A 26,654-nucleotide genomic window follows, 5' to 3' on the forward strand; every position below is an offset into this window, starting at 1 on the left:
ATTTATTGTCTCTATATCATACATCTTTCATCATCCCATAGTACGATCAAATGGTGTCTAATAGTTATTGCAGATGAACTAAAAAATATCAGTGACAGTGATTGTATAAATTTATAAAAATTGCATATCAAAATTAAAGCACACTTTATATGAAACTGTCATTTCACATGGCATTTTTAGATATTTAGAGAAAGCAAAAACTATTTTTCTCTAATTTTCATTCAATTAAAATAGTTATCGTCACTATTAGAATTTAAGAGTCATTTTATGTATATCTATTAAGTGCCATCAAAGTTATATATATATATATATATATATTTTGGTGTAATTTATTTTTTTTCCACGATATCCTCCCTATACTAAATAGTTGCATTGATATCTTAATTTGTCCAACATTTGAAATCTCCATGTATCCTTTCTCTTGTTTCTAAAACAACCATTTCTATAATGATGATCTCTCCATTCTTTTGATATGATTTTTTTAAGACAAAATACCTTTTAATATAATAATAAATACAATTAATTGTTCATATTTCAGGCACAAAACACACATATAGTACCTTAGTAAGCAACACGAGTGTGGAATCTGAGATCCCAAAACTTATTAAATTGGTTCATGACGCTGATCCGAACCCAGCCAAGCAACGTCATCCTCCCGAAAATGTTCTCCTATGTGGTTTGTTCATTTCTAGCTAAACAGGATTCATATTCATGCTTTACGTTTCATACCATCTGAAAGCTCGATCCATTTTGAAAATGTTGTTTGGAATCCGCATTGACGATTTGGTTTGTGTTCCCAATAGAGATTTTTTATGAAGCTATTGCTCCAGTTGCTAGTGTACCAGCTTCTGAGCCACGGTAGTGAAGTTTAAAAAGGAATGATTTATGTATTTTGATTCAGCAGCCACGATTCCTATAATGGAAATAATTATTTCCTCATGTTGACTTCCCTTGCCAAAGGACAGGATCAATCTTTTATTTAAAAGGACTTATGGTATTACGTAACAACACATACTACACAATCAAATTCATAACTGTTACCAAATTAAAATTTTAAACAAAAATGCAGTGTATCAACTCGATCGAGATTCAACAAAAACAGAAGTCGTCCTAGAGGGTATTCTGAAACAACCTGAAGGTGAATCATATGTTGAGTCCTTAACAACGTCATCTGTTGAATTCATCTGTATCAAAGGTCACATACAGCGTATCACAGCATGAGACAACATTAAGAGGTAGAACTGACGTAAAGGTATGATTTATAAGTCTGTTGAGATGAGATAAAGGCCACACATTCAGAATACTACAGCCCAAGCCGAGTGTAGAGGGGTAGAACCGACGTAAACATATCTATGTTAGTGCAATTTCTTGACTTATTTCAACTCTTCCTTTACTCTTCTATCGAAAAGTTGTCATAGTAAAAGCATTTAAGAAAACATTATCACTCGCAACAGTTCGAGTCTTAAGAGTTTTATGATTACCTGTTATGTTTTATGCATTGCAAATGGATCATTCGTTTAGAATAATAACTTGGGCTGTCTGTTTTTCAGATTTAAGCTAAATTGGATTTGGATATACTCCAGTGATTTGGTTTTAAGACTCGCACATTTCAAAAGACGCTCAGATTTGATCAGAATGGGGTAAATACATAAAAGTAGAGTTGCATGTGATTCATATTAATGTACTATCACCAGTTCATTTCCTTCAATGCATTACTTCGCTATGCAATTTCCAAAGCCAAAATTGTACCAAGATTTTTTAATTTTTCCCGGATCAAGATCAGATTCTGATATCAAGAGTCCCGTAGGATTGAGATATGGATATTGAAGACAATCCTAGTGAAATTTATGTCCTCAGAGAAGAAATATCTCCATGCCCAGAGACAGATTACGATATGTTCTTGTTTTAAGTTGATTAAGCAGCTGAATCAGTTAGGGTGTTTGGGATAGGATGCGGCTGGGTTAAAACTTTATTTTTGGTGAAATATGAAAACTTAAAACTGGCACGTAGAGATAGATAAGAACCTGAATTGGGTGCAATTGTAGGTTTCTTCCCCGTAAAGCTGGGCTGGTAAATGTGACAACAGTTGGGGCAACATTAATGATGACAACAATGTATGAGTAGCTGCACGCACAAAACACATGATACTATTGACTCGTATAATTAGCATCACTAAATAAAACCTGACAAAAATACATTATCACCCACATGGGATCCAGTTGAGTAAGTCCGGCAACTCCATTGTATCCATCTTCAATGCTCATGACAATGACACCAGGGATCCATGATGGACCTGTACTATGAAACCGTACTCGTTCCTGGATGAAGATAGAAAAATTTTAAATAGGATCACAACCTTGTCTCAATGCCTCTTCTCTTGGAATGATTTTGAAAGATTTGAGAAATATTAGCGTGGAAACACCAGGTTTTATTTCCTGAAATTAGTAATTTTGTGAAGACAGGCAGAAAAGGCAAACAAAATTAAATGATCTCAAAACCATGAAAAATTCTAAGTGGATGAGAGAAAACTATGGTTTCCACATTTTTACCTGGATCGCATTCGCAGTCTTCAGACGGAAAAGTGGCGAAGAATATCTTATATTTAAAAAGCTTGAAAAATTCTCAAGTGCTGCCAGGATTTGACTCCTTGTAGGTTTAAAGGATGCATCGGCCAATCTGGTCTTGATTCTGAAGAAGAGGGAAAAGGAAGTGGTTAATAAAGAGCGTAGTAAAATAATATAAGAATCACATTTAACTTGATCCAACAAACATGGAAAAGATCGAACATGAAAAAGGGAATTATGCTCACAAAGGCCAGTTTCGCTCATTCTTTTCTTTTGGAGGAAGACCAACGCCCCAGTTATTTGAACTGTAGCTGAAGTCCAGCCTGAAAAGAGAATTTGAACCACGGAACTTCAGAATCAGAAACATTCACACATTAAATATGTGTTATTCCCCAATAACTTCAAATAAATTATGACATCTTACTAACTATGGACCATCTAGAGAAAGATTAGAACAGGGAGTGGATGCTGAAAGAGTTAAAATTTTGACATAGTTATTTTACATGATTGTGATGCCATTTTTTTCTCAACATCTCAATTCTACATGCAATGCGCTTTAAACAGATGAAGAGAACAATTAATGACTCGACTAATATAAATCGAAAAACTCGAGATTAGCATAATGAGCCACCTGTTGAACCAATCACCAGAATTGTATGAATCACGATCTAGCGATTTCGAGCGCAGGATCTCATCGCCGCAATGGAAGAAAGATATTCCCTGTAAAACTACTCCATTAAGAGTATATTAAAATTGTTATTCACGATAAATACGCTAATCTGGTGGATATTAGAGCCTTTGTTAAGAAAATCATTTTTATGGTGTTAGGTGGCAACTGTAGAGCTGTTAGTAAAATGCACTTCATCAGATGACTCATTCTTAGATCATCTAATGTTTTCTTTTGTGAGCTTACACACAGCCAATAGCAAGAACTTGAAATGCTTAATTTATAGAAGTTAATTTTTCAAATATTAACGCAGAAAGACAGTCAGCATTAGTGCAGCTCCATTTGAACCCCTTATCCTGGACAAAAATGCACACTGAACTATAAATCTATGGTTATATGATAAGTCTGTTAAATAAAATAATGTGATACCCATTTTTTTAACTCCAATGTTTTCTTATCGTAAGTGGACTGATTATACCAAATACTCCAAATATGAAGTCAATTTAAATCGTAGGCCTATCTACCTACCTATTGACGTAATATCTGTCTATACTAGCCTAATAAACTACACATTTTTCACGTAAATAGAACTTTCACTTGACAAAGATTTTTTGGTTACTGTAAATTCTATTGTTAACCTTTTTCCAAATAATTGAGGACAATATGCTACTCCGCATACAAGAGATAATGAAACAGAAGAATAGAATTATGAATTTAGTTGAGCCAAACCTGTGAAAGTGCTATTATACTAGTAGCCAAATGGTTCATCCTACATCTTGCATCTGCGGATATTCTCGCAGGAGTCTATTCAAAATGGAAATATACTCAGAGCAGCACCAAGACATGAAATATCTACGCATCGTCGAGAATTATGTATACCTTTAAATTCACAATGTCAAATAAGGTCTCATTGTCATGAGCAGAAACATAATTCACCTGAATTCATAAAGAATTATCATTATAGATGTATGAACGAGATATTTCAGTAAGAATCCACCTTCCATGAGAAAATAGGCAATAAAAGGTTATCATGATGCAATTTCTCTTCAAATAGGTGTAAATCGAATTTAAGAAATAAAAGGTTATCACGATGGAAAATTTCTCTTCGAACATGTGTAAATCCTTACTGTTTCGATGGGACTCGAAGCATATGCGACAGGTGCCCCATCATGAGTTGGAACTTCACATCCTTTAGCCTGATCAAAAGCAAATGGGTGAACTCCGCACAAAATAGTAAAAAAATAATTTTAGTTAGCATTCTTCGTAATGGATCAGGATCCTCTCCAGTACAAGGTAAAATGGAGAAATTGTTTCACAATAGAAAGGATGCCACATCATTTATTCCTTCCACTACGAAGTGAGCTTGATCTCTAAGATTATCTGCCGATGTTTTAAACCATGTAGGATGATTGGGAAAGAGGACATTAAACAAACACAGATTGATGGAACGAAAGAAAAAGAAGCTTTTGTAGTGTCAAGAAACACAATTACCTCCTGCCCCTCATAGTTGGTTAGCACAAATTCCTTTAGGTTACCTGCCATTCCGACCTGCCCTTAACAACAAATATCCAATTAGAGAATTTATTCAAGTTGGAAAAAACGGTAAAAAAAATCAATGACTTGGAAGCCAGAGTAAAAATATCCGAAGAGAGCAATCAAATATGTGTAATCTAACACATCCATGAAAAATATTATTTAAAAAACCTTCATTGTTAGTTATTGCTAAAAGCTATGTGCTCAAGAAAAATGGGATGATAGATATTATTTTTCTTTAGTTTATATAATATTTTGCAAAGATAAAAAAATTCATATCTATCAAATTTAATCATCAGGTTAGCAAAAAAATCAGCCAACAAATGGTCTCGACACCAGTTATTTTAATGTTTCAAAATGTGATAAAGGGAATGGAATTCTTAGCAAGCATGGTAAAAGGCCCACCCAGTTCACTGCTTGAATTTCATTGATGGGATTTGGTATCATTTAGGTGATATCAGTGAGGTATCGATATCTAAAAGGATGTATCTAGTTCAATTGTCAGAAATGGGTTTGCATTCAACAGGTATTCTACTCAAATGCAGCATAAACTCTCTGTTCTACAGCATCATGTTTAATGAGCCTAGTCAAGTTTCTCCCATAGAATCGTGGTTTGTGTAGATCACATCTTTAATTTGTGGTGCTACATAAAGATTTAACAAATGGAAAGAATTGTGGTAAACGACAGCTGCTATCTTATGATAAATTTTTGGGAATTAATTTTTTTCTTTGCTGATAAATTACCTTCAAAAGCCTCAAAGATTTGACCAGTCTGAAGGAAAAACAAAAACCAACTGTGCAGGATAACTCTTCTCTCTCTGCAGAATCAGCTACTAAACACTGATATTAAAACTAATTTCTCAAGAATATCCCAAATCTCAAGAAGTCAAGGTGAAATTTACTGCGAAACTCTCCATCGCCAATCTATTACTATATATTAAAGTTAAATCCTCTAAACTAACTACTTTTGGTTCGTTGATTAAGTTTTTTTAAAATTCCAAAATAATCCCTTAACTTCCTTACATTTCTCTAACTCATTATTATTCAGTATCTCTCCCCAATTCAATTTTGAAATATTGGGGAAAATTAGCCAGATATATGTAAGAATGGAACCTTCATTTTAAAAAAAAAATCCAATAAATATCACTTAAATTCCTTACATTTCTCTAGCAATTTATTACTATTCAATATCCATTTCCAATGCAATTTAAAATGTTGAGGAAAATTAGCTAGATACTCACAAGATTGGAACCTTCTTTCTTTTTTTTTTTATATGTAATAGTTATACCATCCAAATCTTTATTTTTTCTTTTAAAAATTTTAATCTTTCGAAAGCCCATTAGCAAATTGACGCACGACTACATTCTTGCCTTTGAGGATTGCTCACAGGCTTTGTGACGATGATCCAATTTGCAGTAAGCTATACAGATATTACATTAAAAGTCAAGATTTTGGTGTTTTAAGTTTTGGTTTTTGTTCCAAGTTACGAATTGTTAAAGGGACAAAAAGACCTATTTATGAGAAAAATTATGCCTTAAAATTTTTCATCATGTCTCGATGATTTTGTAAAACAATTTAATTATACTAGAAACTTAAAAATAAATATTTATCACACATATAACTTTCACAACATGTGTGCCACGGTCACCAGTTACTAAATATTGTTGAAGCAATTTTCTATCTAGGGATGATGACTATGAATTCACTCCCAATAAGATTTGTGTTCCCGTCAACTACTCATCAGGCTTCTTTAAAATTCAAACAAGTATCGTTCAGTTCATTTATCACTTACTTTCAGTTCATACCAGCTATCACGAAAGCAGATTAACAACAGTTATCATGATCAGAATGACTATTTGAGTACCTGAATGTGATCCTTTGCCACCGCAAGCATATGCTCTACAGCAGACTTGCTACCATGATCGTGATCGTTTGGCTGAAAAAGTAAAAGAACAGAAAAGGTTTTAATGAAAACCTATACTATAAGACTTATTTCATAAAAGTGTTTTTCATTCAAAGATTGTTACCAACTCCAATAGAACAGTGGTTGTTCAAGAATGAAAGAGTAAACTGAAATCTTCAAATATATCAAATAGTCAACTGCTGGTACAACTTAGAATATTGCAAAATAAGATTACCTCCAAAAATAAACCTGTTATGAAACCTTGTTGAAGAGGATGACCAAATGGGGATCCACCAAGCATTGCATCTCGAATCCGATCATTGAAGCTGATGCAGGTCTTAGAGAGTAAATATCAGATTTAAACACAATTAATCAATGACACAACTTGTAGGGGGGAGAGAGGTGAGAACTATAACCTTCCAATCCCAGTTCCACTGAGGTTATATTGTGATGCATTTATTCCACGCCCATTATTAGCTACTTCTCCAAAATCCCATCCTTCACCATATCTGAAAGTGAAAAATGGTAGAAGCATGTGGTAAACGTAAAAGGTGTGGAAACTGATATAAAAGTGATCAGTTCAAGAACATAAGCTACATTAGAATGTCTTGATGATGCATGAATAATAAATGAAAATGAAATAACATAATCCTCCAAGCGTACAGATAGATACTAGGCCCATCAACTCCATCTTCCAGTTTCGATAAGCTCTTAAGAACACTTCTTGCTTTTACCTACACCAATAAAAATTGAAATTATAGCACAATTATTTTCCTTTATCTGTTTTTTGTACCAAATTGTCCCGAAAGACCTCACTATGTTTATAAGAATACACCACTACATGGTCAGAGAAAATGTGTAGCTCTTCCACTTAATGTTTTAAAGAGAAGATCAATAGATTTCAGAACACCGCATCAAACATTTGTTTTTTCATGGGAACCAACACGCATTTCAAGAGCTTTGAAAAATATTTTCACATAATTTGTTCCACACTGGAAAGCAAAACATGATTTGTTCACTGAAGAAGTGTGTGATGGCAAGTAAATCATACCATGGTACGTTTCATTATATGTCCCATAAGGTCAAAACGAAACCCATCAACCTGCAAAAGCACCAAAGGATTAGAACATATAAATACAAGGAAAGCATCTAAAATGACTAGAAAACAACAGTGCATTCAAATGTCTCTTGTGAGAAGAAATCATTAAAGATGTCGTTTGGGGTTAGAGCTTTTCTAAATGATTAGTCTACGTGGACTTGATTTAAGACAGAATCCAACGTAAAGCAATGGCTGGGAAAATTTTTTAACTAAAATCTGAGAGGCATTACATGTTGGAGATCACAAAATAACTGGAGTGAACACTTTTTCGCTTAGGAGTTTGGCCCTATCCTTCACATAGAAGGATAATTTGGATGTTTATTACATGGTGGGTTTTCTGGAGTGTGCATTTAAGGCCTATTCAAGTACAACGAAAACAGAAAATTACTAGTGGAAAATCTTACTGTCATATTTGGTATAGAGCTATGTAATGAAGATGAGTGTGCACTTAGTGATGGTTCTCACATTTGGCGTGTCCGGAAAAGTTCCTTCTATATTGGCTGAACATGAATTATTTGAGTACATTGACAACAAAATCTGTATCCGCTATTTGATTAAGGGACCATCATCAAACTCAAGCAATTTGTCATAACAAGTAATAGTCCGCTTTATATGAGATAAATGGAGAAAGCATACCAAAACTGTTACCTTATAATTGATAGTCCAGTTCAAAATATCATCAATTATCAATCTTTCAACCATGAAATGCTCACTGGCTGTGTTGTTCATACACGTGCTATGCTCAATTAATCCATCAAGGTTCCTTCTAAGGTAGTAACCTGGAACAATCTGCAATTAGCATAGTATCACAGTTATAATAGCAGCACTGGTATTAATAAGGTGAACTTCCATCCGATGACAAAGTTAGACTCCCTGTTTAGACAAAAAAATGAGTCAAATCAAAATACGATATTATTCAGTTCAACATTAGAAGCAAAATATGTTTTGATAATGGACTCGTTCAGACCATACATTCCATATGGATATGGAGACTCACAAAAAACACATTCTTCCCCCCCTTCCTTATTTAGTGTCAGTCTTCGTAATCACAGCCTTTACCTGTATACAAAATTTCCATACCTGAGCAATGCTCCATCTCCCAAACTACTACAGAAAAAACTAAAACTTGATGGCCTGACACCATGCTATCAACTTGCTGAATGCCACTTTCCTTCGCATTCCAGCTCCTAGTTTAATCCCTCAGGTACCACTCTCCACTAGTTGAATAGCTATGTGAACGTAGTGGTGTAAACGAATTGAATACGAAGTTCAAAAATTTTAATATTTTTTGCTCGAACTTCGGCTCGAAATATTCGAACACATTCACGAGCTACTTGAAAATGAAGGCTTGAAATATATTTATTTAATATTATTGTATCATATTAAATAAAATATTAAAGCTCAGCCAACTGTTTTTCGAGCCAGCCTGATTCGTGATTCAGAAATACCTAGTATACAGGCTCGGTCAATTCAAATTATAAATGTGAAGGAACATACGGGATCATGATGAATAATAAGGTTCAAGGAACTATGTAATCATGGAAGCATGATGTAAAGAGGGCTAATGGAGTTGTTGACAAAGAAATGGGAAGACAAGAGTGGAAGGTAGTGATATAATATTATTCTGGAGAGAGAGAGAGAGAAAATATTGTAAATATCTTTGTTACAAGAAAAAAGTGTCAGCTGTACAGAAAAAAATAGCATCCCATTTTTTTTCTAAATCACCATTTTATGGACAGTTTTCTTCAGTACAATGACAACACTATTACATGATGAAGTAACATTAGAATGGATACGTACATAGCGATGAGGGAAAGAAAAAAATTTGTGACAAAACAAATATTTGGTGGATTATAACAGAAACAAGTACTGTCACATGACCTTGTCTAGGACAGAGTCTTTGTCATGGGGACCGCTGGCATGCAAATGATTGTAAACGACATCAAGCACAACACGAAGTCCAATGCGATTGAGTGCCTGCCATCAGATTCATTCGCTACCTTTGAGACAGAACAAATCAGAAGGCTACTGAAGCTTACAGACTTCAATTAAATGTATTACCATATGATAACATCATAACTATATCCTTTAAAAGAAGGCTGAATACGTTGTCAACTAAATGTATACCTGGACCATCTTGCGAAACTCTGTTATGCGGCTAATACCATTTGGATTACTTGCATAGCTTCCTTTTGGGACACCCCAGAGAACAGGATTATAGCTTTTCAGAGGCGGGAGCAGAAAATTGTCAGCCCAATGGGCACTGAACAAATTAGTAACCAGACAAGAAACATGGACAAAATAATGTGATATGTATTTCAAGTAGGACTAAGTGGCTCACCCCCAATTATATCCATCAACGTTCTGTATGGCAGTGACTTGAGCCTGTTGCTCTTCCGAGTCCGGTGGAAAAGATTCAAGTATCTGAAAATCTGTTTCAAGTTTCACATCATTCTGAGGCAGATCAAGATATATGATAACATATCTGAATAACAAGAAGGAAGGAAACATTCATTCAAAGACAAGATTAACTATGACCAGGAAAGCGATCAAACAAATACCAGCGAGCTAGTTCAGTTTGTACATGGAACAATGCAGTTTGCACAATTCAGCAACAAATGGCAGAAATAGTACTCACCTTCTCCCTCATGGATTAACATAGCTAAGTGTAAAGACAGCTGAAAATTTTGCCAAACAAATAGAGAATACCTTGGAATGTCATATCTTATACTTAATTTAGCCCACATGATCAAACTGACGGAAAAAAACAGATTTAAATTCAAGTATTTGCAGAATGCAAGAACAGAAAATGAGAATGAAATGATAAGGAATTTATTTCAACAGAAACAGTAGTCTTTTACAGATATGTGATCAGAATCCCCAAAGAAGATGTCATTGAGAACACAAATACAGAAGATGTCTTTGAGAACACAAATACCATGACTGCGTAAATTTTTCCCTCCTCTCCCCTATATCTGCTAATAACATATTACTTCTATATTTCCTTCCCCAGCCCATTCAAACTCTATATTTCCCACCCTTCTTGGATTCTTCTAGCGTAAACGTTCAGTAGGTGGCTTACAAATATTTTGATTGTCCTGGCCCAACCCAATATAACCCCCAAAGCCCAGGTCCCTAACACAAACTCAGAGTCAAGCAAAAGTCTTAATGTTGGATACTTGATTCTAATTAACATAAATATCATCCTGGGTTCTAAAAAATGCTGTTGAGAAAATCCACAAATACCAAATGTTGGATGTTTTTTTTTTCAAGCTACAGGCTTTGGACTTCCTCTCAAATATTTAAAATATTTTGATAAGGATTGAGGATAGATTACAATCAACAAATGCAACTAAAATTTTGGAGAAACAGATTAAATAGAAAGGAACAATACAGTTAACAAAACCATACCTAAATGTTTCCATTTATCCTTCTCATCTTCAACACCACCAAATTGGAAGGTTGGAAGCAGATGGACATGTGTGATACCAGCCTTGGATAACTTCTTAAGATGAAGCATTCCTGCCGACTCCTTCAAGTGAAAAATATTCCATCAGCGACAACTACCAACTACCAAAAGTATCAATAGTTATTTTTGTTGCCTTTGGTAAAGGTCGTGCTTCTAAACAGTTGTGCAGAGAGGCGCTTGTCGAAACTGATAATAATCAGAAACTAAGAGCTGCATGATTGTTAATTTTGAAAAGGTCAAGAGGAAGATAAAGTAAAAATATAGGATACAAAAAAAAAAAACTGATATCAGGTTCAAAAGAAACTGGTTCAAAGTTTTACCATGGAAGTGAAGGCAAGAAAGCCACCACGAAAGTCAGGATGAACAGTATTATCATTGGCACTGCAACACAGAGAGATAGATAATAGGAAAAAATAACTGAAAAGTTTTAAGGCAGTGATTTTGTTTCTCTGTCTGATTTGAAGACTTTGACGACAAATTCTTACAAATTAAACTTATTTTGGCCAAATAAATACATACTGGATTTGTTTTCGATTACTCAGTTTGAATTCCTTCGCTGATTCCAACTGTCCATATAGATACAATTATGAAGAGAACGAGAGAGAAAATTCCTTTGCCGTCAAATTGCATGCTTAGGTATTTAGATTTCCTCATTATTCAACTCTTCAAAACTTCAACAAGAATGACTCACAAAATCGGGTATAGATAACCAGAGGTATTCATATGACAAACATAGTTGTTTTACCTGAAATCTCTCACATGCAATTCATAGATACTGATGTCAGAAAAAGAAAGAAGATCTGGTTTTTCATCAACCAAGTCATCCCATCCTTCAGGTTTTGATGTTTCAGAATTTAAATTGACCAACAAGGTTCTCTTTCCATCAGCTGAGAGACTACACAAACAACATAGCTGTGTATGTAAATCATTCAGTATGCTACTTAATCCAGAAGTGGTGTAAATATATAACCATTTTTATACTACTTACCCCCTTGCATATGGATCATTTGCCATACATTTTTCAATTTTCAAGGTGCTAGGATGGTACACAGATACTTCATAGACATAGTAACAGCAATTCCAAGTTAATGGCCCACTAGCACTCCAAACTCCATTCTGCTCTTCTAGCTGGACAACTTCCAAATGATCTCCACCTTCCGGTTCCCCATATATCAGCGCACGTACGTCCTGTTATACATAGAGAATATACGACTGAAGTAGGGGGAAAATGGAATTAACAAGTTTAAAAAAAGAGAAGAAAAGAAGAACTGGAATAATTGTGCTTACCTGTGCAGTCGGTGCCCAAAGGTACAGCGAGATGGATTCCTGGGAAAAAATTGGGCCAAGTGGGCCATTGTAAGAGAATAATTCATCTAGAACACCAGGCAACTGCAAGCTAGTAATAGTGGTGCATTTGCCCCCAGCTACACATGAACATATGTGTCATGAGGCATGTCTGGAACTGAATGTGTCAAAGATAAAGGGATCAATAAAGGGAAATAATTGCTGAAATTTCAAGGAACTAAGATCCTATCAGCAGAAATCATTGCCTAAGTTATTTCACCTCTTTACGATGCACTTCTTTTTTGTTGAAGCTGGAAAATTCAAGACTATATCACTTAAATCTGTTGAAAGTACTGATAATTTAACAATGAACATACGAGGATACGTCGTGAAATTTTGCTTGGAGATAAGATTAAGAATTTACATAAAATACTCGAGAATGCTCAAACTAGCTACAGATGCATGACATTTATATAGGCTACTACCATCGCTCTTGTGAGAAAGTAAAACATGAAGCAAGAATTTTGAACTTACATGTTATAAAAGCAACAGCCAGTTGGTATTTGAGTAAACCTACAACATCCACAGTCGGAGGAACTTGAAAAGATTTATAGTCTTTAATGTGAGGAAATCTTTCGATTACCTAAAACCATACATAAATCACGGAAAATCAAAGCTTCATAACACTAGAATGTATGAACCTACAAATACACAAACACGCCAAGTAGCTTACATGTTCTGGAAGTTTATCGTTACTTCCTCCAAGGTCAATTTTTACATCATAGCCTGTATGACAAGCAGAGCGTATCAGTGCTCTATCCCCATGAAATCAAAGAATGTTACCAAGGATCCCAACTGTTCTAACAAAACCTTGAATTTCACCATTTGAAACAGACAAATTCGCAGTTTTGCTGCCATAAAGATAATATGAACCATCTCCAGCGTCCACGTCCCAAGCAATTGTTGATTTAGTGACCCAAAATGCTCTAGAATATAACAAGCTCTCCTGCAATACCTTAATGTTGCAAGAGCACATTATCAATAAATATAAATAACTGATACCCGAGACATATTCAAGATCTTTTCGTTTAACCCTGATTTTATTGATTAGTAATAACCCCCTCTTTTTTTTTTCCCTAAACTAGATACCCATCTCAACACCTCAAATTACAAGCATCTCAGTTTCATACCCACAATTCATAAACACACAACCACCAGAACAGTTGAAGACAAACGTCTTCTGGAAAAAAATCGAAAGAAATATACCTGACAAGAAGTACTGGATCCTCCATCAATGGCCATGGCTGAAGAGCATTGGATTGTAGGCGAAGTATTGAGCCTGAAACCGCGGCGGGAGGAAGAGCGTCGGCGCCGATTCACGCTCACCGATATCGAGCGAGACGTGAGAGGTGGACAAGTGTTCCAGCAAGTCCTGGAAGTAGCCAAAAATGGAGTGGATGAATGAAGAAGAGACATTTCCCAAATTCAGTTGAGTTTCGTTATCGCTCCCTCTTTTCCCTTGTACCTTAAATTTACCTTTGAGAAATTTCAGCTTCCATTTTTTTGTAATGATACTCGATATTTCGTCTCAAATTTAAAATATTAATATTAAATAAAATATAAGTCAATTTTTACTTAAAGATCATAATTGAATTTAGATTTGAATTTTAAATATATGGATTGGAATTTTTGGAAAAAAAAAAACAAATAAATATAATTTGAAATTTGATTTAACCATTAAAAAAAATTATTTTATATTAAAAAAATCTTGTATTGCTTATTTTTAAAATGATTTGTTTATTAACAATATTTATACAAATAATTTATAGAAAAAAAATATTTTGAAAAAATAAAAATATTTTTTTACTAAATACTTTTTTTAATAAATGAAAAAAAACTAGAAAGTTTATCACTAGGAAGTTAACAATATATTTACCAAATTTTGACAAATTAGGTTTAAAATATTAAAACAACAATTTTTTAATAGGAATTAATTGATTTGGAGTAATTTTCAAATATATATATATAACATAAATGTGTGCGAATTGATAATATATATTTTTAGATAAATTATACTTTATAAATTTTAGAACACTTAAAATTTATGAGCAAGTTATACCAAATTATTAGTAAAAATAATATTCGAATTAATATAAGTATTCGGAGATGGATTTGGATCATCTGCTGTAGCTGAAAACATATCACCTGGTATTGTGCTATTTTTACATGAGATGATCAGTTGATAATCTCGTTTCGTCTGACAATTTTACAATTTTATCCGACATTGCATGAGGTCCATAAGATGATCAACTGACCATCTCGTGTAAAAAGTGCACAACACCAGTTACTATATTTTGATCCACAGTAGATGATCCAAATCCATTCGGAGATGGGGCTTATAGCCCAGTTGGTCTCGCCCATTGCCACTTGTTTACAGATTAAGGTTCGAACCATCTTCCTCTTTGAACTAAAAAAAATTAATATAAGTATTTGTTAATTTTTGTATTAATTTAATTCATAACTTTCTATCAAAAAGTTTGAATAATATGCTCAAAAGGATACACACAACTAATACAGTTAAAAATCAAGAACAATGATTTATGAGCATGAGGAATGAATTCTGTTGACCATGATTTCAACGGACATTTAATAACTGGTTCGATTATTAAAAATCACATTTTGTTAATATATTCCGACCATATTAAGATAATTTTGATTACTTTTTTTCTTCGGAAACTCAACGATCAATAATTAGACAATATATACGGAGATAATTTTGATACGATGAATATTCGCCGTAAGTGGACACAACATCGATTGATGTGACGCAATCTATTGGATGTTCGTAATAATATCTCGTAAGTACTTATGAGTGAATAGTCAGAGTATCAAAACTATATAGAGTAGGTCTCTTATGAGACGGTCTCACGAATCTTTATCTGTGAGACCGGTCAACCCTACCGATATTTACAATAAAAAAATGATACTCTTAGCAAAAAAAGTAATACTTTTTCATTGATGACCCAAATAAGAGGTCCGTCTCACAAAATACGACCCGTGAGACCGTCTCACACAAGTTTTTGCCACCTATATATATAATATTCTATAAAAAAAACATTAATTAACACAAATGTTAATTGTACTAATATAATCTGGTCAATATGAATTTAATATTCAACGTTGAATTCAATTTATAAGGTCAGTTTATAAAAATAAATAAAACTTAAATATATTTCCAATTATGATTATATTTTCATATGAAATTTCTTTAGCATTCAAATATTGATTCTGATTACGATAGGTTTATGTAAATTGTATTTTAATTACTACATCCTCTTTAATTTCCAAAATCCAAATCTATAATTTTTCGGAATCGTGCAATAATTAACGAATTAATCTGACCATATAAATTGAACTTCAAAGGGATTGAAACATGTAAAGCAAGCATGGGTTCACTAAAAATCAAATACATTTTACCAATATTCCTTCTTCTTTTGAACCCTGACAACAACCTTGCATGTTTTCTTACCAGCAAAATCGCCGTTTACATCGTAAACAACCTTCATGTAAATTCTCCGACGTTGCATGTCCGTTGTCAATCTGGAGACGATGATCTAGGAAATCATACTATTCCATTTAACAGAAGTTATAGTTTTGAATTCTGTGAAAGTTGGGGTACTGGCACGATATTCTTTTGTCATCTCTATTATGGCAGAAAAGATGTGTCTTTCAACGCTTTCGCTTCAGCGGACAAAGAGCTTATATGCGAAGCTCACCTGTGCTATTGGGTTGCGAGGGAAGACGGTGTCTATGTAGCAAAAGAACCTCCGGCAAAATTAGTGAAAAAGTATGACTGGGTTATACATGGGTAAAGAAATTGTTAGATTGTACGATCGTAATAAATCAACTATTATATGAGAAGATGGTACTTTAATTGCTGTGACTTTTTTTAATTCCCAACCCTGCTTAAATAATTTTGGTGGATTCATGAAATGACTAAATAAGTAATCAACTTCTTATAAAATAAACTTTGAGAATGAGAAATCTTCATAAATAATATTATAGGGTTTTGTACGCATTATCAATTGGTATATCCATAAAAACTTGATTTTGTATATATATGTATATATATATATATGCATGTATATATATATATATATATATATAGTTTTGATATGATGTGCACCTATCGTGCACACTTATGTGAGTACCGATGATGTGATATTCATCTATTGGATAGACAATTTTTTTATGTTTCATTACATCTAATAAGTGAGTGACACGTCATCAGTGTTATACAGCATATCAAAATTATATATATATATATATATATATATAATTCATCATGCAAATAGGGTTTCAAATCACACACGCACGGTGAAAATATAGAGATATTTGGGTCCAGAGATTTGGAATAATAATTGAGCTTTTTCCAATAAACATTTATGCGTGTGTGTATATATATAATAGAATAATTTAATTTTTATTAAAACTGTATATATTACTTTTGATATGATGTTCATCAATCGTACTTACGAATATATAATATGAGTTAGACACGTAAATAGATATGGTATGGACAACTTATATATATATATATGTGTGTGTGGGCGCGCGCGCGGGCGTACGTGCACGCAATAGAATAAATCTATTGTATACCTAAGATCCACTATTGATGAGTAAAAATATATCATGCATAAAAAAATTATTTATTTCTATACACGGTAATTAATTGATCGATGTACTTCCAAAAATGCGTACGGAAACAATATCTTCGTGGGATAAGCAAACAATATATTCCTAAATAAATAACAATCACTCTTATAAATTGAATTTCAAAACCTTTAAGAATGTGACCATTAACCTAAAGCAGAAAAGCTAAATCATCCAAAGTATGAATTCACCGAATATCAAATACGTTGTACCACTGTTCTTCGTTCTTTTTACCCTAGACAACAATCGTGCATGTTTTCTTACTTCCAAAATGACCGTTTATATCGCGAATAATCTTGATGTAAATTCTCCGACGTTGCATGTGCGCTGTCAATCTGGAGACGATGATCTGGGAAATCATACTATTCCATTCAACAGAAGTTATAGTTTTGACTTTTGTGAAAGTTGGGGTTTTGGAACAATATTCTTTTGTCGTCTCTACTATGGCTATAAAGATGTATCTTTTAATGCTTTCGATACACCTGACAAAAAATTTATATGTGAAAGTCAGTTGTGTTATTGGGTAGCGAAAGAAGATGGTATCTATGTAGCAAGGGAACCTCCTGGAAAATTAGTGAAGAAATATAACTGGATAGTGCATGTGTAGAGAAAATTGTCAGATTGAGTATGTGTTCGTTTTAATAAATCAACTATATTATATGAAAAATAATACTTTAATTGCTCTGACTTTCTCTAATTCCAATTTCTATTATCCATTTTAGTTTTTTTTTTTTTTTTTTTTGGGGTTAAATCTTCATGCAAATAAGGATTTCAAATCTCAATTGTAGAGGTCCAAAGATTTGGAATAATTGAGCTATTTTCAATTAACATTTATGTGTGTGCATATGATACACACACACTAAATTCATCAATTCAAAGAATCTTGAATACAATAATTATTGATTTCTAGACAAAAACTTGTGTGAGACAGACTCACGGGTCGTATTTTGTGAGATTGATATCTTATTTGGGTCATCCATGAATTACCAAAACTCAAATACTTTTTTACCTCTAATCTTTGTACATTTCAACGTAGACAACAACCTTTTATATTTTTTACGCGATAATTATGCTGTTTATATCGTCAATTATCTCAATATAAATTCTCTAATATTGCATGAGTATTGTCAATATGGAGACGACGATCTGGGAAATCATATCGTTGCATACAAACACAAGTTTCCTTGTTGGAACCTCGCTCTTCAATAGGCCAAGAGATCATGTTACACAAATTTTGAATCATATATATACACACTATTACAATCCGGTGGGGATATAATCGATATTTTTTTAGGTAATATATCAATTTTACAAAATCTTGCACTTTAACGTCCCGGTACCATGTTTCGTCGTCGACAGCCTCATCATCCATGAAACGATGGTCTAGTGACGATGATCTCGGAAATCATACACTTGTTCGTAGTTAGAATTTCAACTTCAATTTGTGCGAGTCTACTATGATTTTTTCCATCTTCCTAATTTTTAGAGTTAGTTTTACATAGTAAGAAATAATAATAGTAGTAATAATAATTATTATTATAAAATTCATTAAAAAATTAATATTTAAACACATAACATATACGATACCTTTTAATTGTAGAAGAAGAGCCAATACATTACTCCGATTGTCAGATAAAATTATAGATATAAATTAATAGACAAAAACTTGTGTGAGACAGTCTTACGGGTCATATTTTGTGAGACAGATCTCTTATTTTGGTCATCCATTAAATTATTACTTTTTGTGCTAAGAGTATTAATTTTTATTGTGAATATCGGTAGGGTTGACCCGTCTCACAGATAAAGATTCGTGAGACCATCTCACAAGAGACCTACTCAAATTAATATTATATATAATGCCACGAAATTAATAATTCGAAAGCAGCAAAATTGTAAATTAGTTCACATATGAAAACCTTGACAAACCAAACATTATTTGGCCCACATGTAATATATTAATCTCTTTCCAAATATTTAAACATATAATTCAATACTTCTCTTGTCCTATTCAAATTGGTATGAAAAATTTATCCTAATCTATATATTTTATCCTCAATCAACAACAAGAGGTAGGGTCGTTCACAAAATTTTATTGCATAAATCGAGTAAATCTCGTGAGACGAATCTTTTATCCAACTCGATTCGTGAAAAATTATTATTCAATATGTCAAAAATATTATTTTTATGGATCGTATTTATCCGTATCATAAGATACCTACTCAATTTTATATATAATTTTTCCAAATTTATATTACGTTAATACGTCATTCGAATATATTAAGTTATCACCGCTCGACGAATTTTTTTATGTATAATGAAATAATTTTACGATATGTTCATTTTATCTGTCTCATGTCTTTTAATATATATATCAAATAAAATCCTTGAGAATGTGAATGGAGTTATATATACCACAAAAAATTTACGACGGTTTCACGAGTCAATTTTGTGAGACAGATATCCTATTTAGGTCACTCTTGAAAAAAGTATTACTTTTATGTCAAAATTATTACTTAGTATTGTAAATATGAACAATATTAACTCGTCTCACATATAAATATACGTGAGACCATACTCATTAATATTATATATACTTTCCATTATTTGATACTTCGTCTTTGGTATCTTTGTTTGTGAACCCCAACATCGATACTTTCTTTCTTTGGGGGTTAAAGTAAAAGATTTACTTTTTAAAATTTCCTCTTTTTTAAAAAACCTTTTTTTTCATGGGTCTCGAGGCAATGTACAAACATATATACATATATATACATGTGTGTGTATATATATATATAAACACACATAAAGCATTACTTTAAACTAAAATACACGTAGATATACCACTTGAAGCTAATACTTAAATTCCTACACACACAAAAAAAATCCTACACGACAATCTTATTCTCCTTTTCGTGCAACTTGCTGAGGTTGGCCAAGGATAACACATGTTTATTATAGAATCGAACGTTCATCGTTTTATCAAAATTTGTAGTTGATAATAAAACGTGATTTTAATTTTTAAACGGTACAGCAGCTCAAAAGTCAATTTTAATTATTCTATATCCAAAAACAATTATTGCACCCAACATATATCCATGTATATACACATTGAACATAAATAATACTTAAAGATATTTAATCCAATTGTCATATTCAAAGTTATCAATTAGCCGTTTTCACCGAAGAAGATTCGTGAAAAACATATCTTTCGCCAAAATAATCCAATTTTAGTGAACAAATTTTGAGTTGTATACATACCTTGGTGGCTAATTGTTTCAAAAACAAATTTTTTTTAAAAAAATAATTATTTTTTTCGATAATGATGATTTGTATTACAGAAAATGTTATCGCGAATTTTCAGTAAATAAAATTGTTTTAAAAAATTATCATGGATAGTCATTTCTAAATTGTTGCGACTTTCTTGGTATTCCCCATAACATAATTATGTAAGAAAATATTTTTTATTTTCATCTGTCCCAAATACATAGATTTATTTGTCTTTTTACACATATTAAAAAAATCAATAGAACAAAAAAAAAAAAATTCCAAGGGATCCCAACATTAATACACAGTGTTGGCCTACTTGTGATGCAAGCTTAGCTTGTGAAATAAATCCATACTTAATATTAACAATTAATATTTTAAAATATAATTTTTTATAAAAATTTAAGTTTACTATATATAGCATCTAACTAAGTGTTCAATATTATTTTTTTTAGAAAAATTCATATGAGACGGTTTTACGTCAATTTTGTGAGACATATATTCTATTTGGCTACCATAAAAAATATTATTTTTTATACCAAAAATATTATTTTTTATTAAAAACATGGGTATTATTGACTCATCTTATAAATAAAGATATATAAAATCATCTTACAATAGATCAACTTTTTTGTAAGAGAAAAAAAAAGAGCTAAATTTGTAGAATTAAAAACAATTAAAATTAGTAGCTTCTTTTAATTTTCACCATGACGCCATTAGGCAAAGAAAGTCAGCACACTACACTAGATTTTGAAAGGTATGGCTATCTCTGCGTGGTGCTTGTTTTTTTTTTTTTAAGATTTATTTTTTGTTTGGACCAAAAATTTCTTACGATAATTTGTAAGAAATGATCGTCTTACGATTTAATTTTGTGAGATGAATTTTCGACTCAACTCATGAAAAATATTAATTTTTATGTCAAAATTTTTTGTATTTCATGTTCATCTCCCAAAATACAATCTACATGTATATTAAAAGATTCAAGATCTGGTACATAACTTGAATTTTGTAAAAAAAAAAAACAACTATAAAATTGTAATATATTATATAATCCATCATTACAATACTATATATATAATATTACAGACATTTTTTTAAATAATATACATATATGTATGTATATATATATATATGGCTAGCAAGGTAGGAATCTGTTACAAAGAAAAGCGCAGCCATAAACAGAACATGTTCACACCAAATGCCCACAAAACACACACACACCCCCTCCCAAATCCCTATAACAGCCACCCCTCCAAAACTGAACAGAGTCCCTCCCCTTTTTTCATCTTGCAAAAACCCAAAAGCTTTTAAGAAAAACAAGACCACACACACACACACAACCTTCCACACAATCCCAAATTAACAGAATGATTACTATATAATAGACAATTTCTTGTAATGGTTAGATATCCCAAATCCCCCATTCAATAGCCAAGAAAGAAATCTCTTCCTTTCTTTGGTGTATCCTTTACAGAAACAGATCAAAACAATTTCTACAATAGCAAACCATGTACTCTTCACCACCCCCATTGTCTTTCTTTCCCTTCTTTTTTCAAAGAATGCTTCCCCAAAACAGCATTCTTTTGGTTTGCCTCTTCATTTACATTTCTTCTTCTGCTGCAGCTTCTGATTTCTTGAATCTCACTGTCCCACATCAGCACCCAGACCCTGAGGCTTTGGTTCAACAAGTGCAAAGGTAAAAGTTATTTTGTTCCTACATGTTGAACACATTTTGCAAGAAGAGTGATCAAGATTCTGTCTTGTTGTTTATACCATTTTGGGGATTTTGTTGTGTGGGTAATTCCTCTATTTGGCAGAAAAGTTGGGATATCTCAAGAAAAGAGTGTAGTGCTACATTTTCTATCTTGTTTTGGTTATTTGGGAAGTTTATGATATGGGAAATCACTGTTAGGACAAAATGCTCGAGAGCCTTTAAAATTTAGGCTAAAATTAAAATTTAGGCTAAAATGCAACTTGGTTTTGTTAAAGACTTCCCCTACCATGTGTTGTTTTTATCAGTTGACATTGAGTTTTGAATATTGTTTCTTGATTTCTTGGTGCTGAATAGCATTTCAAGAAATGGAATACGAACTAGCAGCAAGGTACTCACCAAATTTGACTTGTAGATTCCATTTCCAAGGTTTTTGTTGTTGTTGTGCATTATTCTGTTTCCCCTGTCATTTTATCCACTTACTGCAGAAAACACATGAAAATACCATGTAGGGTCCATTTTCTGATGACTCTAATTGATTTCCCTTCTTCATTTTTATTGCTTTCTTGTCGATTCGTCAATTCACAAAATAAGCGATTATTGGATGAACGTTGGGTAATAATTTTTATATTATATTATATTATATATATGCAGTTTCTCCAATGGGACTCATCTCTCCTCAAATAATATATAATAAAGTATATGTCCTCCTTTTTTTATTTTCTCAAGTTTCTTTCTTTGCCTTCATTTTCAAGTCTATATAATTTTTCCCATGTGACTTGTTGGGAAATAGTAAGACCTAGCAAACACCAAAGTCACACAAACTTGTGGCGATCGGCAATCAATGAGAGTGACCAATAATATATATATATATATATATTAAAAAATAGTGTATAAAATATTTGTGTTCTTGAATCATGGGACTGGGAGAGTTGATATTTTCACTCAATTCTTGCGACGTTTCTACAGGAAACTCAATGACTCAATTTCAAGAAGGCAAATGCTACTAACAAACCCACCCGAATGTCTGACGGGAAACCCTATCGACGACTGTTGGCGCTGCGACCCCGATTGGGAAGCCGATCGCCAACGCTTAGCCGATTGTGCCATCGGCTTCGGCCAAGCGGCACAGGGAGGAAAAGGCGGCCGCTTTTATCTCGTAACCGACTCATCTGACCATGACACAGTGAACCCTGTCCCAGGAACCCTCCGTCACGCGGTCATCCAAGATGAACCCCTATGGATCATCTTTCAATCCAGCATGCTCATCAAGCTCAAGCACGAGCTCATAGTCAATAGCTACAAAACCATCGATGGTCGTGGCGCCAACGTCCACATTACCGGGAACGGATGCATCACTTTGCAATACATAAGCAACGTGATCATCCATAATGTGCATGTCTACAACTGCAAACCATCAGGGAACACCGACATACGGTCCACTCCGACTCATGTAGGTCACCGTGGTCGATCAGACGGAGACGGGATATCGATTTTCTCATCAAGAAACATATGGATAGACCACTGTGCCCTGTCACATTGCACCGATGGATTGATCGATGCTATCATGGCGTCCACGGCCATCACCATTTCTAACAGCTATTTCTCACACCACGACAAGGTTATGCTGTTGGGACACGACGATAGGTACTTGCCGGACTCTGCAATGCAGGCATGACGAATGGTTACTCTTATTTTTTAGGGATTTCGAGTTAGTTTGTATCTTGATCGTGAGAGCTTCGATGCGACAGGTGACGATCGCGTTTAATCATTTTGGAGAGGGGCTGGTGCAAAGGATGCCAAGGTGTAGGAGAGGGTACGTACATGTTGTCAACAATGATTTTACACAATGGGAAATGTATGCAATTGGTGGCAGCGCTAATCCCACCATTAATAGTCAAGGCAATAGGTACACTGCCCCGGTTGACTCTAATGCTAAGGAGGTAATTTTCCCCAACTTTTCGTATCATCGATATGCTAACCTTCGTGTCCACCCGTGAGATGATCTTCGTTTATTGGATGTATAATTTGAATATGTTTCATCACATCTAATAGATGAGTGATACTTATTGATGGACACAGTAAGTATGCATGCAACATATAGTTTATAAAACTATATGTATGCATACATACCCAATGCCTTTTTATGATAACCATAGAATTGATAAATTATTACTTTTCTTAGTTAATAATATTTTATTGACTTGGGAAGTGGCATGGTTAGAAAAGTTGAATTCTTAGGATTGTGATATCCTTGTTTTTTCTATTAGCATGTAATAAACTAAATGGATCTAAAAGTATTTCTTGGTAGCCATCACGTGTGTTGCATATGAATAAATTGAGTAGGTCTCGTCTGAGACGGTCTCACGAATCTTTATCTGTGATACGGATCAACTCTATCGATATTCACAATAAAAAATAATATTCTTAGCATAAAAAGTAATATTTTTTCATGGGCCCAAATAATAGATCCGTCTCACAAAATACGACCCGTGAGACCGTCTCACACAAGTTTTGCCGAACAAATTAGACCGAATAATCAAATACTTGTCTGTGAAAATATTGTTTGTGTGCGTGAGTATAATTAATTATTTATTTATTATTGCAAGTTTCATTTCAACATGATATATATAGGTGACAAAACGTGTGGAAACGGACGAGAACGTATGGAGTGAATGGAATTGGAGAACAGAAGGGGACATATTGGTAAATGGGGCATTTTTTGTGCCGTCCGGTGCCGGCCGGAGCATCCAATATGCTAAGGCATCTAGCGTCGAGCCTCGGGCGGCTGTCTTCGTCGACCAACTCACTGTGAGCGCCGGTGTTCTTGGCGGCCCCAGGTATGTATAAATCATTTCAACTCCAATTTGTGCCCAAAAACACACACACACACACTTCAATAATATTTTATTTTAAATTTAAAAATACTCGAGAAATAAAGCTTTTGTAGCATTTTTTTAGTGGGTCACGATAAATGTGGTCCCTATAATTGGAAATCGATAATATGGGCCCACTAAACCATGATGCATACCTGTTGGGCCCATTGGACTTTATACCCAAAGTGGAGTTTGAAAAGAATCTTTAACCGATGTGAATAGTTTTGCTAATAATAGATCGACGACGACATGTTTTTAAACACTTTGCATTGAATTTGGAAATATGGATTTGAAATTCATTTATAGTTTTAATAGTAACGATGAAACTAATAAATCAAATTTTAAATTTATATCTTATTTATTTACATATTAATTGTTCAAAGTATAATAAATTTTAAATGAAATCATTAATGGATTTGAAACACCATATAATCAGGAAAATGTGAATTTGAAATTTATGGTCTTGGTTTTCTAAAATAACAAAAATACAGTTGAAATCCATCAATCTAAATGTAGCAAAAATTTGTTTGAGACGGTCTCACGGGTCGTATTTTGTGAGACGGATCTCTTATTTGGATCATCCATTAAAAAGTATTACTTTTATACTAAGAATATCATTTTTTATTGTGAATATCGATAGAATTGACTCGTCTCACAGATAAAGATTCGTGAGATCGTCTCACAAGAGACCTACTTCTAAATGTGATATAAAATGATTTGATCAATATATAATTCATATGTAATTTGAAACATCAAGTCCAATAGTATTTCTATTTCTTTCATGACTGGGATCAAATAAAACTAGGCTAACATGGGTTTACTATCTAAATTGAATATTTGAAAGTTGTGGAGGGGAAAGAAAAACAATTCATTCCATCCAAATATGTAACTTTCTAATATAGGTCTACCCAGTTGTCGTTTGCATGGACGTTTTGAACAAATTGAAATTTTTCCACCATCGTTATTATTATTATAATGCAGGGATAACAGCATTAGCATGTCATACGGTGGCCGTGGCGGTGACGATCGCGATAGCGGGTCCGCCGGAGACGGCGACTTCTTAGGAATGATATTCGGGAGCGGCACAACATCTACACAATCTTCTCCAACCACCATGATGTTTTTGTCACTTCTAATCATTTTGATTATTATACGCAGTGCCACCCACCCTCACTATTACTCTATCTTGTTGCTATTATCATAGGTATTAATAAAGAAATAATAGACAAGATTCAAAAATTGATAATGAATGCAAATGGCAAAGGCCCCGCTTATATTTAATATTCTTATCCAGATTGAGTTGCATTCGCCAGCTACTCGTTTACGTGCGTGTGCATGTTATGCAGATCATGTGTAAAGATACTTCATGGATGTTCCTTAAAATGGTAACTCATTTGACATTAAAAACGAGCACTGATGCAAAATACTTTCAAAATGTCTATAAAAATTTTGTCCAACAGGTTGAAGTCCCACCCATTGTCTAAATTCTAAAGAACGTGTATTAAAGCCTACTTTATCCATCCATCTTTCCGATTAACTTTAAATATGATTCAGGTTGCACAATAAACCGTAAA

The 26,654-nt window shown here is 33.4% G+C and overlaps 2 protein-coding genes across 11 annotated transcripts; one reads left to right on the plus strand and one right to left on the minus strand.

The window, feature by feature from the left end:
• Positions 1-542: 542 nt before the first annotated feature.
• LOC142548831 (pullulanase 1, chloroplastic) lies at positions 543-14,077 on the minus strand. 10 transcript variants are annotated; one of them, XM_075657392.1, is made up of 29 exons: positions 13,786-14,077; positions 13,390-13,525; positions 13,253-13,305; positions 13,054-13,162; positions 12,523-12,659; positions 12,224-12,423; positions 11,981-12,130; positions 11,556-11,616; positions 11,178-11,298; positions 10,108-10,198; positions 9,894-10,029; positions 9,648-9,743; positions 8,415-8,555; positions 7,719-7,769; positions 7,331-7,401; positions 7,084-7,176; positions 6,903-6,993; positions 6,629-6,700; positions 4,723-4,779; positions 4,359-4,427; positions 4,111-4,167; positions 3,961-4,035; positions 3,196-3,284; positions 2,810-2,887; positions 2,550-2,688; positions 2,209-2,318; positions 2,025-2,124; positions 1,133-1,184; positions 543-913 (listed from the first exon to the last, which is right to left on the minus strand). In XM_075657392.1, exons 1-29 carry the CDS (start codon positions 13,993-13,995, stop codon positions 834-836), a joined length of 2,925 nt encoding a protein of 974 aa, XP_075513507.1. In that variant the 5' UTR covers positions 13,996-14,077; the 3' UTR covers positions 543-833. The 10 variants fall into 10 exon arrangements, 8 of the variants coding, with proteins under 8 accessions (XP_075513507.1, XP_075513506.1, XP_075513512.1 ...); XM_075657391.1 differs by having other exon boundaries at positions 544-913; positions 13,390-13,534; XM_075657395.1 differs by having other exon boundaries at positions 545-848; positions 13,390-13,534.
• Positions 14,078-21,646: 7,569 nt separating this feature from the next.
• LOC142548832 (putative pectate lyase 5) lies at positions 21,647-26,291 on the plus strand. The gene is made up of 5 exons (XM_075657400.1): positions 21,647-22,189; positions 23,174-23,876; positions 23,956-24,147; positions 24,839-25,044; positions 26,062-26,291. The coding sequence occupies exons 1-5, from the start codon at positions 22,002-22,004 to the stop codon at positions 26,282-26,284; spliced, it is 1,512 nt and encodes a 503-aa protein (XP_075513515.1). The 5' UTR covers positions 21,647-22,001; the 3' UTR covers positions 26,285-26,291.
• The last annotated feature ends 363 nt before the right edge of the window (positions 26,292-26,654 follow it).

The sequence above is a fragment of the Primulina tabacum genome, chromosome 6, assembly GCF_025594145.1.
Source record: "Primulina tabacum isolate GXHZ01 chromosome 6, ASM2559414v2, whole genome shotgun sequence".
Classification (NCBI taxonomy): Eukaryota; Viridiplantae; Streptophyta; class Magnoliopsida; order Lamiales; family Gesneriaceae; genus Primulina; species Primulina tabacum.

What these genes read in the sequence shown, in the direction of transcription:
- LOC142548832 (XM_075657400.1), top strand. Translation starts at nt 22,002, where the DNA reads ATGTACTCTTCACCACCCCCATTGTCTTTCTTTCCCTTCTTTTTTCAA. An exon ending in TGCCGGACTCTGCAATGCAG is followed by an intron (nt 23,877 to 23,955) that starts GCATGACGAATG and finishes TCGATGCGACAG; the next exon opens with GTGACGATCGCGTTTAATCA. An exon ending in GGTGTTCTTGGCGGCCCCAG is followed by an intron (nt 25,045 to 26,061) that starts GTATGTATAAAT and finishes ATTATAATGCAG; the next exon opens with GGATAACAGCATTAGCATGT.
- LOC142548831 (XM_075657391.1), bottom strand. Translation starts at nt 13,995, where the DNA reads ATGTCTCTTCTTCATTCATCCACTCCATTTTTGGCTACTTCCAGGACT. An exon ending in GGATAAATGGAAACATTTAG is followed by an intron (nt 10,199 to 11,177) that starts GTATGGTTTTGT and finishes AACTTGAAACAG; the next exon opens with ATTTTCAGATACTTGAATCT. An exon ending in GTATAATAGCACTTTCACAG is followed by an intron (nt 3,285 to 3,960) that starts GTTTGGCTCAAC and finishes GTAGTTTTACAG; the next exon opens with GGAATATCTTTCTTCCATTG.